Source organism: Scyliorhinus canicula, unplaced genomic scaffold, assembly GCF_902713615.1.
Source record: "Scyliorhinus canicula unplaced genomic scaffold, sScyCan1.1, whole genome shotgun sequence".
NCBI classification, from domain to species: Eukaryota; Metazoa; Chordata; class Chondrichthyes; order Carcharhiniformes; family Scyliorhinidae; genus Scyliorhinus; species Scyliorhinus canicula.
In genome coordinates, this window is record NW_024055734.1 from 144,941 (window position 1) to 162,643 (window position 17,703).

The window sequence follows — 17,703 nt, forward strand, 5'->3', positions numbered from 1 at the left end:
AAACTGTCTTTTTGGCATAAAAGGGATTATCTCGTCGAATTAGGCATTTTGCGACGCTGTTGGCATCGCAATTCTCAACTTCTTTGTCAATCAATCATTTTTGGCAGAAAAGTGATTTTCTCGGCGATTAAGCATTTTGACAACCTGCTTGCATGAAAATTCACTGGTTTTTGCCAAACAATCATTTTTGGGAGAAAAATGATTTTCTCTTCGAATTAAGCATTTTGACTCCGTTTGCTCAAAATTCACTATTTTTTCCTAAACGGTCTTTTTTGGCATAAAGGTGATTTTCTCAGCGAATTAAGCATTTTAACAACCAACTTGCATCAAAATTCAACATTATTTGCCAAACAGTCACTTTTGGCAGAAAAGTGATTTTCTCGGCGAAATAAGCGTGTTGACCACCTGCTTGCATCAAAATTCACTGTTTCTTACCAAACAATCTCTTTTGGGAGAATAGTGGCATTTAGTCGCATTTAAGTAAGCATTTTGACCCCCTGTTTGCATCAAAATTCACTATTTCTGGTCAAACATTATTTTATGTCAGTAAAGTGCTTTTCCTGGCGAAATAAGCGTGTTGACCACCTGCTTGCATCAAAATTCACTGTTTCTTACCAAACAATCTCTTTTGGGAGAAAAGTGATTTTCTCGGCGAATTAGGCATTTTGACCCCAGATGGCATCGCAAATCTTTTTTTTTTGTTAAACAATCATTTTTGGGTAAAATTGATTTTCTCTGCGTATTAAGCATTTTGACAACCTGCTTGCATCAAAATTCCCTATTTTTTGCCAAACTGTCTTTTTTGGCATAAGAGTGATTTTCTCGGCGAATTAAGCATTTTGAAAACCTGCTTGCATCAAACTACACTATTTTTGCCAAACATTTTTTTGGGAGAACAGTTATTTTCTCGGCACATTAAAAAATTTGACCACATGCAATCATCAAAGTTCACTATTTTTTGCCAAACACTCTTTTTTGGGGGAAAAGTGATTTTTTTTCGGCGAATTAAGCATTTTGATCACCTGCTTGCATCAAAATTCACTAATTTCTGCCAAACGGTCTTTTTTGGCAGAAAGGTGATTTTCACTACGTATTTTGCATTTTGCGACGCTGTTGGCATCGCAATTCTCAACTTCTTTGTCAATCAATCATTTTTGGCAGAAATGTGATTTTCTCGGCGAATTATGACAACGTGCTGGTATCAAAATTCACTATTTTTTCCCAAACTGTCTTTTTTGGGAGAAAAGTGATTTACTCTTCGAATTTAGCATTTTGACAATCTCTTGCATCAAAATTCACCATTTTTTGCCAAACAGTCTTTTTTGGTAGGGAACTGATTTTCTCTGCCAATTAAGCATTTTGACAACGTGCTTGCATCAAAATTCAGTATTTTCTGCCAAACGGTCTTATTTTGTCAGCAAGGTGATTTTCACTACGTATTTTGCATTATGACCACCTGCTTGCATCAAATGCACTATTTTTTGTCAAGCATTCATTTTTGGCGGAAAAGTGATTTTCTCGGCGATTAAGCATTACGACTGCCTGCTTTTATCAAAATTGACTATCTTTTTTCCAAACTGTCTTTTTGGCATAAAAGGGATTATCTCGGCGAATTAGGCATTTTGCGACCCTGCTGGCATCGCAATTCTCAACTTCTTTGTCAATCAATCATTTTTGGCAGAAATGTGATTTTCTCGGCGAATTAAGCATTTTGACAACCTGCTTGCATGAAAATTCACTGGTTTTTGCCAAACAATCATTTTTGGGAGAAAAATGATTTTCTCTTCGAATTAAGCATTTTGACTCCGTTTGCTCAAAATTCACTATTTTTTCCTAAACGGTCTTTTTTGGCATAAAGGTGATTTTCTCAGCGAATTAAGCATTTTAACAACCAACTTGCATCAAAATTCAACATTATTTGCCAAACAGTCACTTTTGGCAGAAAAGTGATTTTCTCGGCGAAATAAGCGTGTTGACCACCTGCTTGCATCAAAATTCACTGTTTCTTACCAAACAATCTCTTTTGGGAGAAAAGTGGCATTTAGTCGCATTTAAGTAAGCATTTTGACCCCCTGTTTGCAGCAAAATTCACTATTTCTGGTCAAACATTATTTTATGTCAGTAAAGTGCTTTTCCTGGCGAAATAAGCGTGTTGACCACCTGCTTGCATCAAAATTCACTGTTTCTTACCAAACAATCTCTTTTGGGAGAAAAGTGATTTTCTCGGCGAATTAGGCATTTTGACCCCAGATGGCATCGCAAATCTTTTTTTTTTGTTAAACAATCATTTTTGGGTAAAATTGATTTTCTCTGCGTATTAAGCATTTTGACAACCTGCTTGCATCAAAATTCCCTATTTTTTGCCAACTGTCTTTTTTGGCATAAGAGTGATTTTCTCGGCGAATTAAGCATTTTGAAAACCTGCTTGCATCAAACTACACTATTTTTGCCAAACATTTTTTGGGAGAACAGTTATTTTCTCGGCACATTAAGAAATTTGACCACCTGCTATCATCAAAGTTCACTATTTTTTGCCAAACACTCTTTTTTGGGGGAAAAGTGATTTTTTTCGGCGAATTAAGCATTTTGATCACCTGCTTGCATCAAAATTCACTAATTTCTGCCAAACCGTCTTTTTTGGCAGAAAGGTGATTTTCACTACGTATTTTGCATTTTGCGACGCTGTTGGCATCGCAATTCTCAACTTCTTTGTCAATCAATCATTTTTGGCAGAAATGTGATTTTCTCGGCGAATTATGACAACGTGCTGGTATCAAAATTCACTATTTTTTCCCAAACTGTCTTTTTTGGGAGAAAAGTGATTTACTCTTCGAATTTAGCATTTTGACAATCTCTTGCATCAAAATTCACCATTTTTTGCCAAACAGTCTTTTTTGGTAGGGAACTGATTTTCTCTGCGAATTAAGCATTTTGACAACGTGCTTGCATCAAAATTCAGTATTTTCTGCCAAACGGTCTTATTTTGTCAGCAAGGTGATTTTCACTACGTATTTTGCATTATGACCACCTGCTTGCATCAAATGCACTATTTTTTGTCAAGCATTCATTTTTGGCGGAAAAGTGATTTTCTCGGCGATTAAGCATTACGACTGCCTGCTTTTATCAAAATTGACTATCTTTTTTCCAAACTGTCTTTTTGGCATAAAAGGGATTATCTCGGCGAATTAGGCATTTTGCGACCCTGCTGGCATCGCAATTCTCAACTTCTTTGTCAATCAATCATTTTTGGCAGAAATGTGATTTTCTCGGCGAATTAAGCATTTTGACAACCTGCTTGCATGAAAATTCACTGGTTTTTGCCAAACAATCATTTTTGGGAGAAAAATGATTTTCTCTTCGAATTAAGCATTTTGACTCCGTTTGCTCAAAATTCACTATTTTTTCCTAAACGGTCTTTTTTGGCATAAAGGTGATTTTCTCAGCGAATTAAGCATTTTAACAACCAACTTGCATCAAAATTCAACATTATTTGCCAAACAGTCACTTTTGGCAGAAAAGTGATTTTCTCGGCGAAATAAGCGTGTTGACCACCTGCTTGCATCAAAATTCACTGTTTCTTACCAAACAATCTCTTTTGGGAGAAAAGTGGCATTTAGTCGCATTTAAGTAAGCATTTTGACCCCCTGTTTGCATCAAAATTCACTATTTCTGGTCAAACATTATTTTATGTCAGTAAAGTGCTTTTCCTGGCGAAATAAGCGTGTTGACCACCTGCTTGCATCAAAATTCACTGTTTCTTACCAAACAATCTCTTTTGGGAGAAAAGTGATTTTCTCGGCGAATTAGGCATTTTGACCCCAGATGGCATCGCAAATCTTTTTTTTTTGTTAAACAATCATTTTTGGGTAAAATTGATTTTCTCTGCGTATTAAGCATTTTGACAACCTGCTTGCATCAAAATTCCCTATTTTTTGCCCAACTGTCTTTTTTGGCATAAGAGTGATTTTCTCGGCGAATTAAACATTTTGAAAACCTGCTTGCATCAAACTACACTATTTTTGCCAAACATTTTTTGGGAGAACAGTTATTTTCTCGGCACATTAAGAAATTTGACCACCTGCTATCATCAAAGTTCACTATTTTTTGCCAAACACTCTTTTTTGGGGGAAAAGTGATTTTTTTCGGCGAATTAAGCATTTTGATCACCTGCTTGCATCAAAATTCACTAATTTCTGCCAAACGGTCTTTTTTGGCAGAAAGGTGATTTTCACTACGTATTTTGCATTTTGCGACGCTGTTGGCATCGCAATTCTCAACTTCTTTGTCAATCAATCATTTTTGGCAGAAATGTGATTTTCTCGGCGAATTATGACAACGTGCTGGTATCAAAATTCACTATTTTTTCCCAAACTGTCCTTTTTGGGAGAAAAGTGATTTACGCTTCGAATTCTGCATTTTGACAATCTCTTGCATCAAAATTCACCATTTTTTGCCAAACAGTCTTTTTTGGTAGGGAACTGATTTTCTCTGCGAATTAAGCATTTTGACAACGTGCTTGCATCAAAATTCAGTAATTTCTGCCAAACGGTCTTATTTTGTCAGCAAGGTGATTTTCACTACGTATTTTGCATTATGACCACCTGCTTGCATCAAATGCACTATTTTTTGTCAAGCATTCATTTTTGGCGGAAAAGTGATTTTCTCGGCGATTAAGCATTACGACTGCCTGCTTTTATCAAAATTGACTATCTTTTTTCCAAACTGTCTTTTTGGCATAAAAGGGATTATCTCGGCGAATTAGGCATTTTGCGACCCTGCTGGCATCGCAATTCTCAACTTCTTTGTCAATCAATCATTTTTGGCAGAAATGTGATTTTCTCGGCGAATTAAGCATTTTGACAACCAGCTTGCATGAAAATTCACTGGTTTTTGCCAAACAATCATTTTTGGGAGAAAAATGATTTTCTCTTCGAATTAAGCATTTTGACTCCGTTTGCTCAAAATTCACTATTTTTTCCTAAACGGTCTTTTTTGGCATAAAGGTGATTTTCTCAGCGAATTAAGCATTTTAACAACCAACTTGCATCAAAATTCAACATTATTTGCCAAACAGTCACTTTTGGCAGAAAAGTGATTTTCTCGGCGAAATAAGCGTGTTGACCACCTGCTTGCATCAAAATTCACTGTTTCTTACCAAACAATCTCTTTTGGGAGAAATGTGGCATTTAGTCGCATTTAAGTAAGCATTTTGACCCCCTGTTTGCATCAAAATTCACTATTTCTGGTCAAACATTATTTTATGTCAGTAAAGTGCTTTTCCTGGCGAAATAAGCGTGTTGACCACCTGCTTGCATCAAAATTCACTGTTTCTTACCAAACAATCTCTTTTGGGAGAAAAGTGATTTTCTCGGCGAATTAGGCATTTTGACCCCAGATGGCATCGCAAATCTTTTTTTTTTGTTAAACAATCATTTTTGGGTAAAATTGATTTTCTCTGCGTATTAAGCATTTTGACAACCTGCTTGCATCAAAATTCCCTATTTTTTGCCAAACTGTCTTTTTTGGCATAAGAGTGATTTCTTCGGCGAATTAAACATTTTGAAAACCTGCTTGCATCAAACTACACTATTTTTGCCAAACATTTTTTGGGAGAACAGTTATTTTCTCGGCACATTAAGAAATTTGACCACTGTAAGGGAATTTGTACTGGATATTGTATGAGTTAGGTACCAAGTTTAGAATCATAGGTTTTAGTGAAATGATAAAGTAGATTTAGGTGAGTATTGAGATGAGTGTGTAACCCAGGGTAACTTTGTGTGACCTAATGTAATCAAGTATAGCTAAGGTAATCAAGTATAGCTAATGTAATCAAGTATAGTTAATATGATTAAAGCAGAAGACCCAGAAAAAGAGTATAGCTTTACCTAACATTTAAAATACAACAGTCACTTGGGAAAACAATGAACACGGCTCAGGGCTTAACTAAAATGGTTGGCCATAAATAAGGGCCATAAAAAGACAGGAATGAAGGAAGCCTGTTTTGTATACATTCGGCCTTGGTCAGCAAAAACCACGACACAAGCAGGAAAGTTTACAGAGACGAGATAAGGACTGACTTATGGCTACCATGGTTGACGAAGCAGAGAGAGAAACGACCAGTCTTGACTGAGACAGATAGAGGCTCACTATAAACAGTGGTGGCCAAAGTAAGGAAAGCAAGATAAGAGGGCTGTAAATTAAGATAAGAGTTTGAATCATGGAGTTAAAATGTACATAAAAGGCGGTAAGCCCTGAAGCTTTTTTAGATTGCTCCGGACAATCTCAGCTCTGTTTTTCTCATGCTAAGAAAAATAAAGTTCACTGCTTGGAAGATCGCTCCTCAGACTCTCTGTGTTTTAATATTTGAATAGGTACAAACAAATTGTCGTCCTGGGGAACCACGACAAAATTGGCGCTGCGAGAGCAGGGTTGGTGAGAGATCGCCCAGAAAAGCATCTGGAAGGAGTGGCGGAGGCGAAGGTCCGACCGGGGCTGGACATCCCAAAGCCGGCATTCTGACAGCAAGGTAAGCAGATTTGTATTGCACGTAAATCCTTGTTGTCAGAAAAGGGATCTCGAGGCCCGGCGCACTCAGCTCTTTGCTGGTCTTGAATCTCCCCAACCACAAAGATATCCTGCGTGACTAAAACCAAATTGGGTAAAATAGTTTTGAGAGACTGAGTCTGATCTGAAGAGTAGAGTTTTGCATGCAAAGCGCACTGTAATACTGTATTGTCTGTGAGTGGGTAAAAAGGGAGACGAGAAAAAGGCCGAACGCTAAGGTAATGCAATTAGGTTAAGTCAACCGGTTTGGAGCGGGTTTTTCCAGGATACGACTTGCCCAGAAGAGAGTAAGTGTGGGAAAAATCTGCCAGTCCAAACCTACCCAGGACCTCAGGGTAACGGACGTCAGCCGAGAGGGGAGAGAGATCAGTGAGAGATCACTCTCTGACCTAATACGGTAGTCAAAAGCATAGGAGGGGAACCTAACCCCGGAGGGGGGGATTAACAGCTAGAATAGAGAAAGTAAAAGACCAATTTGAACAAACTGGTCTGAGACAGCAGCGTGGAGGACAGAAATAAGAAGGAGAGTCGGAACACAGGTAGGGTAATAACTAACAACGTGGAAAGGTCACACTGACAAAACCGCCTAGCGGAAAGAGTGGTATAATCGATTGGGAAGGAAGATTAGTCAGGGAATTAAGAAAGGAAAATAACAAAAACGGAAGCAACACTGGATTGGGGAGAAAATTACACATATAACTAACTTAAAAGAGGTAGAGAACGAGTGGCCGTATGTAAAGTGGGAAAGAATAGCCGATAGGAATTGGATAGACGAAATAAACTTGGAAACTCTAGGGAAATTAATAAAGGAATCTGATCGATATAGGGTTTCTATAGACATAGACGAGCACGTAAAAACCTACTACCCTCTAGCCCGGAAAGGAAGATAGAGCCGGGACAAGGGGACTACGGGGAAGTGGATATCGAGACCCCGGTTAGAATTACAGATATTGTCAAGGGACACCCAAGAGAAAGGTAAACAGGGGACTGAACACGGAAAAACTACACAGCAAGTAATAATCACTGTGACACCTAACTCTGACGGATTAAGTGATAAAAATTGTGACAGTAATCCGAAAAGACAAGTAATGGCACACCGAATTAAACACCAGTGGAAACATTAGGGGATAAATTCCCAGCCCTCAGGGGAGACATAGAACACGTTTCTAAAAAAGGGGCCAAAAGAACAAGTAAACTAATACACCGTGGCCGGAGGAAGGCACATGGTGCGTAGAGAGATGTGAGGACCAGAAGGAATGATAAAGAACTACAAAATAAAAGATAAATCTAAGAAAAGAAAGGAGAAGCGAGAAAAGGAACTAGAGATACTGGCATTGTTTGAAAAGGAAGGGAAAGAAAGGAGAAGGGCATGGAGGGAAATATGGATGCAAATGCCAGTGCAACTTCAGGAAAAAGCAAAATTAGAAGATCCAAATGTAGCCCCGTCCCCATACTCAGAGGAACAGGGTTCCACGGGACTGTACCCAGTTATATCAGGCACGATGAATTTTGAGGGAGCATTTGATACAAAACAGATGACGACGGAGGATTGGGAACAAAGGGAGCTAGAAAAGAAACAAGGTGTAGAGGAAGAGACGAGGAAAACAGAAGAGGAGTTGGATGAGTTAAGCCGAAGGAGAAAGCAGTTGCAGGACGAAGTAAATGTAATAGACCTTTGGAATGGGCAAAAAAGGGAATGGAAAAGGAAAAGGAACGAGAAGAGGAGGGAAAGAATGATAGAAGAAAAGATGAGGGAAAAACAAGTCCTGATCCTTGCGAGGGTGAAAGTGAGGCGTCACAGGGAAAAATAGAAGGAAAGAGGGTCAAAGCCAGCAGAAAGGAAAGAGAAAGAAGAAGAAGCATAGAGGAAACATGTGGGAAAAGGCGCAAAGAGGCAGAAAGACGAGAAAAGGGGGATGTATGGACGTGGAAGCACCCAGTAAGAGTCGAGGAAGAGACGGAAGGAGAGACAGGAGAAAGTAGTGACAGCGAAGGGGGACAATCAGTGTTAGGAGAACAAAGAAAATCGACGCGGGTAAGACACCAAACTGTAAAGTTTCCAGAGGTGGAAAAAAGAAAGAAAAAGGTGTTCCCGGTGATTCTGAAAGGTGGCAGAGCACAGTATATCCCTTGGTCAGGTCAGGATTTGCCTAATCTAATTAATGAATTACCCAATATTTTGGATGGGCTGGAAGGTGGATTGGACAGTTGGAAGCAGGAATGGTGGGAAAAAGGATGGCACTGGGTGACATCAAAGCTCTCCTGACAAAAGTGCTAGGAATGGACCAAATGGCAGAAGTAATGAGACGTGCCGGCATCCAGACCGCAGCTCATGACCCAAACGTAGACGGGACACTAATGGACCCGTACCGACAAGACATATGGCAGGCACTAAGGAATATGTACCCCAATCGAATGGATGTAAAAACCCTAAGGGGAGAGCCACTGGGAGAGGAGGAGAATGCAGCTGTGTATGTGGAAAATCAATTAAAAAGGTGGAAAAGGGACACGGAGAGGGACATTCTAACAGACCCGCTGACCAACTCCATGTTCCGGGCTGCAATTCTAGAGGGCCTGCCAGTCTCAGCTAAAACAAAACTGGAGGATGTAGTGGGCTTGGACTCAAAAAGTTACCGGGAGTTTGTGGATTATGTTGCCCATGCAGTAGAAAGACATCGCAAAGATGAAAGAATGCAGACAAACAGCTGAAGGAGATACAACGTAAACTCCTTCAGGCACAATTGGAGGAGATCAAAAACAAAGATAAGCTAAAGGCAAAAGAAGATCTCACACCCAGAAAAATAGCACCGATGATGGTGGAACAGAAGCCAGGGGAAATACCTGCACTAACAATAGGGGGAAGCGGAGATGGAGGCCAGCCCATCGTAACCTATAACATTTCTGCCTTCCCACTGCCCATAAACCCAGAAGCCCACAGCCTAAATTATCAAAACCGATACGCCCTACAAAATCAGACTGACTGGAATAAAAATGGGAAAGGACAGGGAGGTGGTAGGCCACCCTTTCAGAATCAGAGAGGACAGGGACAGGTTAATTATCAAACTCCGAGACAGGGACCACTGTCCTGGCCCTCCAGGTGTGTGCTGGGGGTGCGGGGAGACAGGTCACATAAAAAGGAATTGCCCGCGGAATTCCACCAGACAGGGAGAAAACCAGCAACAGGCAGGCCAACAGCTGATCCAAGGGTCGCCGAACAGCGTCCCGATGTTTCAAGGGCCGGGGAACCATCAGAGTTTCGCATAGAGAGGCCCAGAGAACCCCGAAATGGTAGGACAGTACGTACAAATAACAGAAACCGCAGAGCAGGAACCTATAGTTAATGCTAGAGTAGGCGGGATCGAGGTCCCCATGATGATAGACACCGGTGCCACCTGTACGTGCATACAAACGAAATATGCGGATCACCTACCATTGTCAAACCGGTTTGTAAAAACTGTGGGGTTCTCGGGGAAAATAACACTAGCTCAAATGACGATGCCGGTGCCTATTACCATTGGAAATAAACACTACCCATGTACCTATTTTAGTATATGATAAAACTCCTTTAAATCTATTGGGAAGGGACGCAATCCTAGGTCTGGGACTGAAATTAGAATGTACCGAACAAGGAATTGATTTGATGGGAATGTATTCACTTGAGGTACCAGGAAAGGAAGGGGTTAATGTATATTGGCTGGGGATATAGAGGAACAAATTAAAAAACAGATCTGGACAGTCTGGGGAAACTTATAGACACTTGGGTTCCACAAGCCAAGTGGCCGAGAACAGAATTACAAGTACAATGATATTTGATGAAGGACAGGCACCTGAAATACAAGAGAAATGGGAAAAGGAGGCAGGACGAGAACAGGAAATAAAGTCAGGAAGTATTTTAATTGGACTAGAGGGAGTGGCCCTCGCAATCGTTAGGAATGAATGGATTGACAAATGGTTCTCTGTACCGGGGCGGAGCCACATGTCACATTGAAAGTTAATCCGGGATATAGATCAAAGGACCTAGGACCCATGGTGTTAAGAGCGCAAGACTTAGAATTTGTACAGACAGACAGTGCAGATATTTGGACGTCCAGCGATGGACAAATGACGAAAATAATTTTGGATGTTAGGATGCTTGGGACGCCAAAGCAGATAACAATAGGAGTGCAAAGTGAGAAACAGGAGCTGGAATGGAGAGAGAGCTTAGAGCAGGATTTGAAACTCCCTCCCACAGGAGTTGTGGTCCAGACAGGACACGGATGTAGGGAGGGTTAAAAAACGCTAATCCAGTTGAAGTCAGATTAAAGACAGGACGCCAGGGGCCCTATAGACCACAATACCCAATCAAGACAGAAGCAATTGAAGGAATTAGAGAACGATTAAGGGATTGATAGAAGCAGGGGTATTAAAGGAAACCCGGAGTAGGTGTAATACCCCGCTCCTACCAGTAAAGAAGGCGGACGGAGAAAAATGGAGATTGGTGCATGACCTAAGGGCAATTAATGAGGTAGTGGAAGATATGCCCGTAGAAGTTCCAAACCCTTACACCTTGCTGACAAATATACCACCTGAAAGTAGATGGTTTACTGTAATCGACCTATGTTCAGCATTTTTTAGTGTGCCACTAGCTCCAGAAAGTCAGTATCTCTTTGCATTTACGTACGAGGGGAAACAATACACATACAATAGAATGCCCCAAGGATTTAAACATTCCCCACATGTATTCAATCAGGTGTTGAAAGCAGATTTAGAAGGAATACAGTTGGAAGGAACACTGCTACAGTATGTGGATGATTTACTATTATGCACAGAGACACAAGAACAATGCAGGAAGGATAGTTTAAAACTTTTGAAAAGACTAGCAGAGGGGGGTCATAAAGTATCCTGGAAGAAGCTGCAGCTGTGCCAGAAAAGGTAGAATACTTGGGGAGAGAAATATCAGCAGGGCAGAAGGGGATAGCTTCACAGCAAATAGAAGCAGTACTAAAATTCCGAAACCACAGACGGTGGGACAAATGATGACATTTTGGGAATGACAGGCTTCAGTTCAGAATGGGTGGAAAACTATGCAGAAAAAACGCAGGCACTACGAAAGATAATGAAGGAGCAGGGTGTGACGAATTAAAAGCCAACTAAAATGGGACAAGATGCGCTAGAAGCATTTGAGAATATAAAGAGTGAAATGGCACAGGCACCAGCATTGGCTTTACCGACCTATGACAAGCCCTTTGATTTATTTGTGAGTACAGAGAAGCCGGATTTGCTACAGCAGTGTTAACACAGGAAAGTTGCAAGGGAAGGCGAAGGCAGACTGTAGCATATTATAGTACCAAGCTAGATGACGTAGCAATGGGATACCCGCCGTGTTATCAAGGCCTGGCAGCAGCTTGAGTGGGCGTACGAAAAGGCAGCTACGGTCACAATGGGATATCCGATAAACATACATGTATACCATAAAATAGCTGAATTGATTGAAAAAGGGAAGTTGTTCTGACGCCGGCTAGAATTCACCATTTTCAAATGCTGACCACATTCCCGGACATTACGATAGTAAAGTGCAATAGGGCCAACCCAGCTGACTATATGCCATTGCCACATGAGGGAGAGGAGCATGAGTGTGTGAGAGAGACAAGAGCGTTTATGAAACTGAGGAAAGATCTGAAGGCAGATAGGTTAAACACAGAAGAAAAGAGAACGTTGTATGTTGACGGCTCGTGCCATAGGGATCATAGGGGAAATCATGCTGGCTATGCAGTAGTTGAACAGAAAGGGAAAACATTTGAGGTAGTGGAGGCAAAAGAATGTGAGCAGCCATGCTCAGCCCAGTTAGCGGAGCTTGAAGCACTGACCAGAGCATGTGAATTAGCAAACGGGGAAGCAGTGGAAATTTATACTGATTCGGCCTATGCCCACGGGGTTTGTCACCTGTTTGGGGCAATATGGAAGCAAAGGGGATTTATGAAAAGCGGAGGAGGACCAATTCAACACGAAGTTCAAATCAGGGCTTTAATAAGGGCTATGATGGGCCCAAGGGAATTAGCCATAATTAAGTGTCAGGCGCATAAAAAGGGAACAGATAACATCACACAGGGAAATACCAAAGCTGACAAGGCGGCTAAAGAAGCATCAGGATACATTGAGGCTACGATAGCCCCAGTAGAAATAGCAAGGCCGCACCCAGGGCCAGGTGTGGGGAATATCGAACCTCAAATCACATTAGAAGATGTGGCACAATTACAGGAAGAAGCCCCTGTAGCAGAAAAAACAATGTGGAGAGAGAGAGGAGCATTACAGGGACAACATGACAAAATATGGAGAAATGGGGAAGGGTTGATCATAGCACCCACATCGTTACTAACCGTACTAATTAGTGAAGCACACGGGGTGGATCACTGTGCGAGAGGAGAAGTGGCTAGGAAGATTAAGAAAGAAGGATTCTGGTCACCATACCTGCAGAACTCAATTGACTACATACTGGGTCTGTGTGAGGTGTGTGCTCAGAATAATATCAGGAAAGGCATTACTGCCCCAATAGGGCACATACCCATTCCAGAAGGGCCGTTTAAACATCTATGCATGGACTATGTGGATATGGGAAAGGTGGTAAGAGGAAAAAGATACATGCTAGTGATTATTGATAGATTCAGCAGATGGATAGAAGCAACGCCATCCAAAGATCAAGGATCTGGAACGGTAATTAACTTCCTGTCAAAAGAAATTATCCCAAGATTTGGCATACCCATGCAATTAAGTTCAGACAATGGATCTGCTTTATAGGGAGGGCACTGAGAGAGACACTCTCAGCACTCCGTATAAAGCAGAGGTTTGGATGTGTGTATCATCCTCAATCCCAAGGAATGGTGGAGAGAGCAAACGGAACCCTCAAGGCTAAAATAAGCAAAATTTGTAGTGAGACAGGAAAAAACTGGATAGATGCTCTGCCATTGGCTTTAATGCAGTACAGGAGTCAGGAAAACAGAATCACACATTTAAGCCCGCATGAGATGATGACAGGAAGAGTAATGCCGGTGCCAAAGATCGGGGGAACAGGGGCCCCACATTGGAGTGTTTAGATCAGGATGCAAGAGAGTATGTACGACAATTAACTTTTATACATAGAACTATTTTGAACAGGAAAAGGCCAAGGAGGAGGAGAGCCCTGCCACGGAACACCAGATCACACCGGGAGATCAAGTATACATCAGAAAGTTCCGGAGACGTTGGCATGAACCCAGACGAGAAGGGCCGTTTGAAGTCACCAGAGTATCTCCCACGGCGTTGCAAGTAGAAGGCAGTACACTGTGGTATCACTTGAACCATTGTACCAGAACGGTACCCGGGGTAGGGGAGAGAAGGGAGACTGAAGTTAGAGGTAGGGCGGATAGAAGTAGCAGCGAGGAAGAGATAGAACTACACGAGGAGAATCGTGAGGAGGAGGAGCAGAGCCAAAGTACAGCAGAAATAATAAATGATGATGAGAGTGGTTCTGTGCATGAGCTGGCTGATGATACAAATGCCCAGCCTGAGCCTGTTAGTCACGGTGCCGAGGGAGGTGAGGACGGGGAAAGGGCCTCGTTCCCCACATGGGACTTGGAAACTGTTTCCCTGGGGGACTTACTTGACCCGTAACAAGGGAAAGTGGGATGCAGATGATATAGGGGTGCGGAATCAGGAAGGTAGAGTATTAAGACAAACAAGACGTAGGCGATCAGTGAGTACGGATACTATTTGGGAGAAAGCAACAAGGAACAGATGGTGGAAATGGGCTGAGTATACAGGTCAGAAAAACAGTGAGGGGAAAGATTGTGTGGTATGTGCATCAGAGAACCCTTATACCCAAGTAATTGATGTACCGTGGGGATCAGAAGACTGTAGAACCATGCGGCAAAACTGGAAAAAGGAAAATTGCCGTGCACACACCACATATACACAGACATATAAGGTAGGGAATCGGACATTCACGTATGAAACGGTAGACTGTACCGGATCCGCATGTATTGACCTTTGTAAAGGGAGGCTGCCGAGGTGTCAATACCACTGTGTCCTGTTTGCTGGGGTAAAAAAGGGCATGTACAATCCCGCCCACAATTGTCCAAATTGGCCAAGAACGGCGATGGACGCGGTCCCGAAGGAATGGAGGGTACAGCCTAACTTACGAATCCAAGATTGTTATTTGAGGGTAAGCAGCACGGGGAGTAGGGTGGGACACTACACAGGAGAGTGTATACGGATTTGGAATATAACTAACGCCCTTAGTCTGATCATTCCTGTTAATGGGGGATCGCCACCCCCTCCTTATGTATTAGAATATCAAGTAAACCAACTGGCAGACCTCTGGTGGCTTTGTGGCCCGGAAAAAGGGCTACTGGCACACTTACCACTGGATTGGAGGGGACTGTGTGCCCGAGTTATGTTGGCCCAGAGCACTGTAATACTGCCGGTGGAAGAAGAAATTAAAACCCGAAAAGTTAAGAGGGCATATACCCCTGACCCTAGGGTACAACTGGACGCAATCGGACAGCCCCGAGGCATCCCGAATGAGTTCAAAGCTAGGAACGAGATAGCTGCGGGGTTTGAATCCATCTTTGTTTGGATCACACCCAGCAAAAACACTGAGTGGATCAATTACATCTATTATAATCAGCAGAGGTTTATTAATTATACAGATGATGCCCTGGAAGCATTGGGAGAGCAGTTGGATGCGACCAGTAAGATGGCATGGCAAAATCGACAGGCATTAGATTGGATCCTGGCGGAGAAAGGAGGGGTCTGTGTTATGTTTGGAGATCAGTGTTGCACATTTATCCCTAACAACACTGATCCAGAGGGGTCATTTACACGGGCCATGAATAAGTTGAAGAATCTTAGGGCAGAAGTAAAAGAAAATGCTGGGTTTGGGCATGAAGCCTGGAATTGGTTGGATAGGATGTTCGGAAGATGGGGGGCATGGTTCGCCAAAGCTGGAGCTGTAGCAATCACAATCATAACCGTTCTAGGACTCATATTTTGTTGTTTTATACCCGCCCTGAGATCCTTCCTTACCAGAGTTGCAACACGGCAGATGATGGTTACAAGCAGCTCACGCTCGCGAGGAAAAACAGAGGAACGGGAAAACCTTGAGCTGCCTCCGATGAGCGGATTCACCATGACCCTGGTCGAGATGGAAACTCGTCACTCTGTGAAAGGACTATAATAATGGACGATTGCTTTGTACCAACAACAGCACCTGACTGAAATTCGCAAGAGACTTGGAGAACTTAGTCTGTACACAGGAATCAGTCTTTTTTCCTTCCCTTGACAAGGGTGGGAAGGTTTTTGGCTGATGACTGTCAGGAGCAAGCAATCTGGGGGAGCGACCCGAGAATTAGAACCTGGATAGATGAATTATGATAAAGAAGAATTAGGGACATTGTTCCCTGACCAAAGTATTCGGCTCCTCCACATTGCCTGCAAAAAGTGTTTAAAAAAAATTGTAAATGGGATCCAGTAAGGGGATTATTTGAGCTTGGTAATTTGTGTGAGGCTAGGGAATAGCCTCAAAGGGGGGACATGTAAGGGAATTTGTACTGGATATTGTATGAGTTAGGTACCAAGTTTAGAATCATAGGTTTTAGTGAAATGATAAAGTAGATTTAGGTGAGTATTGAGATGAGTGTGTAACCCAGGGTAACTTTGTGTGACCTAATGTAATCAAGTATAGCTAATGTAATCAAGTATAGTTAATATGATTAAAGCAGAAGACCCAGAAAAGAGTATAGCTTTACCTAACATTTAAATACAACAGTCACTTGGGAAAACAATGAACACGGCTCAGGGCTTAACTAAAATGGTTGGCCATAAATAAGGGCCATAAAAAGACAGGAATGAAGGAAGCCTGTTTTTGTATACATTCGGCCTTGGTCAGCAAAAACCACGACACAAGCAGGAAAGTTTACAGAGACGAGATAAGGACTGACTTATGGCTACCATGGTTGACGAAGCAGAGAGAGAAACGACCAGTCTTGACTGAGACAGATAGAGGCTCACTATAAACAGTGGTGGCCAAAGTAAGGAAAGCAAGATAAGAGGGCTGTAAATTAAGATAAGAGTTTGAATCATGGAGTTAAAATGTACATAAAAGGCGGTAAGCCCTGAAGCTTTTTTAGATTGCTCCGGATAATCTCAGCTTTGTTTTTCTCATGCTAAGGAAAATAAAGTTCACTGCTTGGAAGATCGCTCCTCAGACTCTCTGTGTTTTAATATTTGAATAGGTACAACAAATTGTCGTCCTGGGGAACCCACGACACCACATGCAATCATCAAAGTTCACTATTTTTTGCCAAACACTCTTTTTTGGGGAAAAGTGATTTTTCTTGGCGAATTAAGCATTTTGATCACCTGCTTGCATCAAAATTCACTAATTTCTGCCAAACGGTCTTTTTTGGCAGAAAGGTGATTTTCACTACGTATTTTGCATTTTGCGACGCTGTTGGCATCGCAATTCTCAACTTCTTTGTCAATCAATCATTTTTGGCAGAAATGTGATTTTCTCGGCGAATTATGACAACGTGCTGGTATCAAAATTCACTATTTTTTCCCAAACTGTCCTTTTTGGGAGAAAAGTGATTTACGCTTCGAATTTAGCATTTTGACAATCTCTTGCATCAAAATTCACCATTTTTTGCCAAACAGTCTTTTTTGGTAGGGAACTGATTTTCTCTGCCAATTAAGCATTTTGACAACGTGCTTGCATCAAAATTCAGTATTTTCTGCCAAACGGTCTTATTTTGTCAGCAAGGTGATTTTCACTACGTATTTTGCATTATGACCATCTGCTTGCATCAAATGCACTATTTTTTGTCAAGCATTCATTTTTGGCGGAAAAGTGATTTTCTCGGCGATTAAGCATTACGACTGCCTGCTTTTATCAAAATTGACTATCTTTTTTCCAAACTGTCTTTTGGCATAAAAGGGATTATCTCGGCGAATTAGGCATTTTGCGACCCTGCTGGCATCGCAATTCTCAACTTCTTTGTCAATCAATCATTTTTGGCAGAAATGTGATTTTCTCGGCGAATTAAGCATTTTGACAACCTGCTTGTATGAAAATTCACTGGTTTTTGCCAAACAATCATTTTTGGGAGAAAAATGATTTTCTCTTCG

The 17,703-nt window shown here is 41.7% G+C and overlaps 1 protein-coding gene across 1 annotated transcript; it reads left to right on the forward strand.

Annotated features, from left to right (window-relative positions):
- The first annotated feature begins 7,471 nt into the window (after positions 1 to 7,471).
- LOC119960799 (DNA ligase 1-like) lies at positions 7,472 to 9,481 on the forward strand. The gene is made up of 2 exons (XM_038788405.1): positions 7,472 to 8,476; positions 9,421 to 9,481. The coding sequence occupies exon 1, from the start codon at positions 7,821 to 7,823 to the stop codon at positions 8,373 to 8,375; it is 555 nt and encodes a 184-aa protein (XP_038644333.1). The 5' UTR covers positions 7,472 to 7,820; the 3' UTR covers positions 8,376 to 8,476; positions 9,421 to 9,481.
- The last annotated feature ends 8,222 nt before the right edge of the window (positions 9,482 to 17,703 follow it).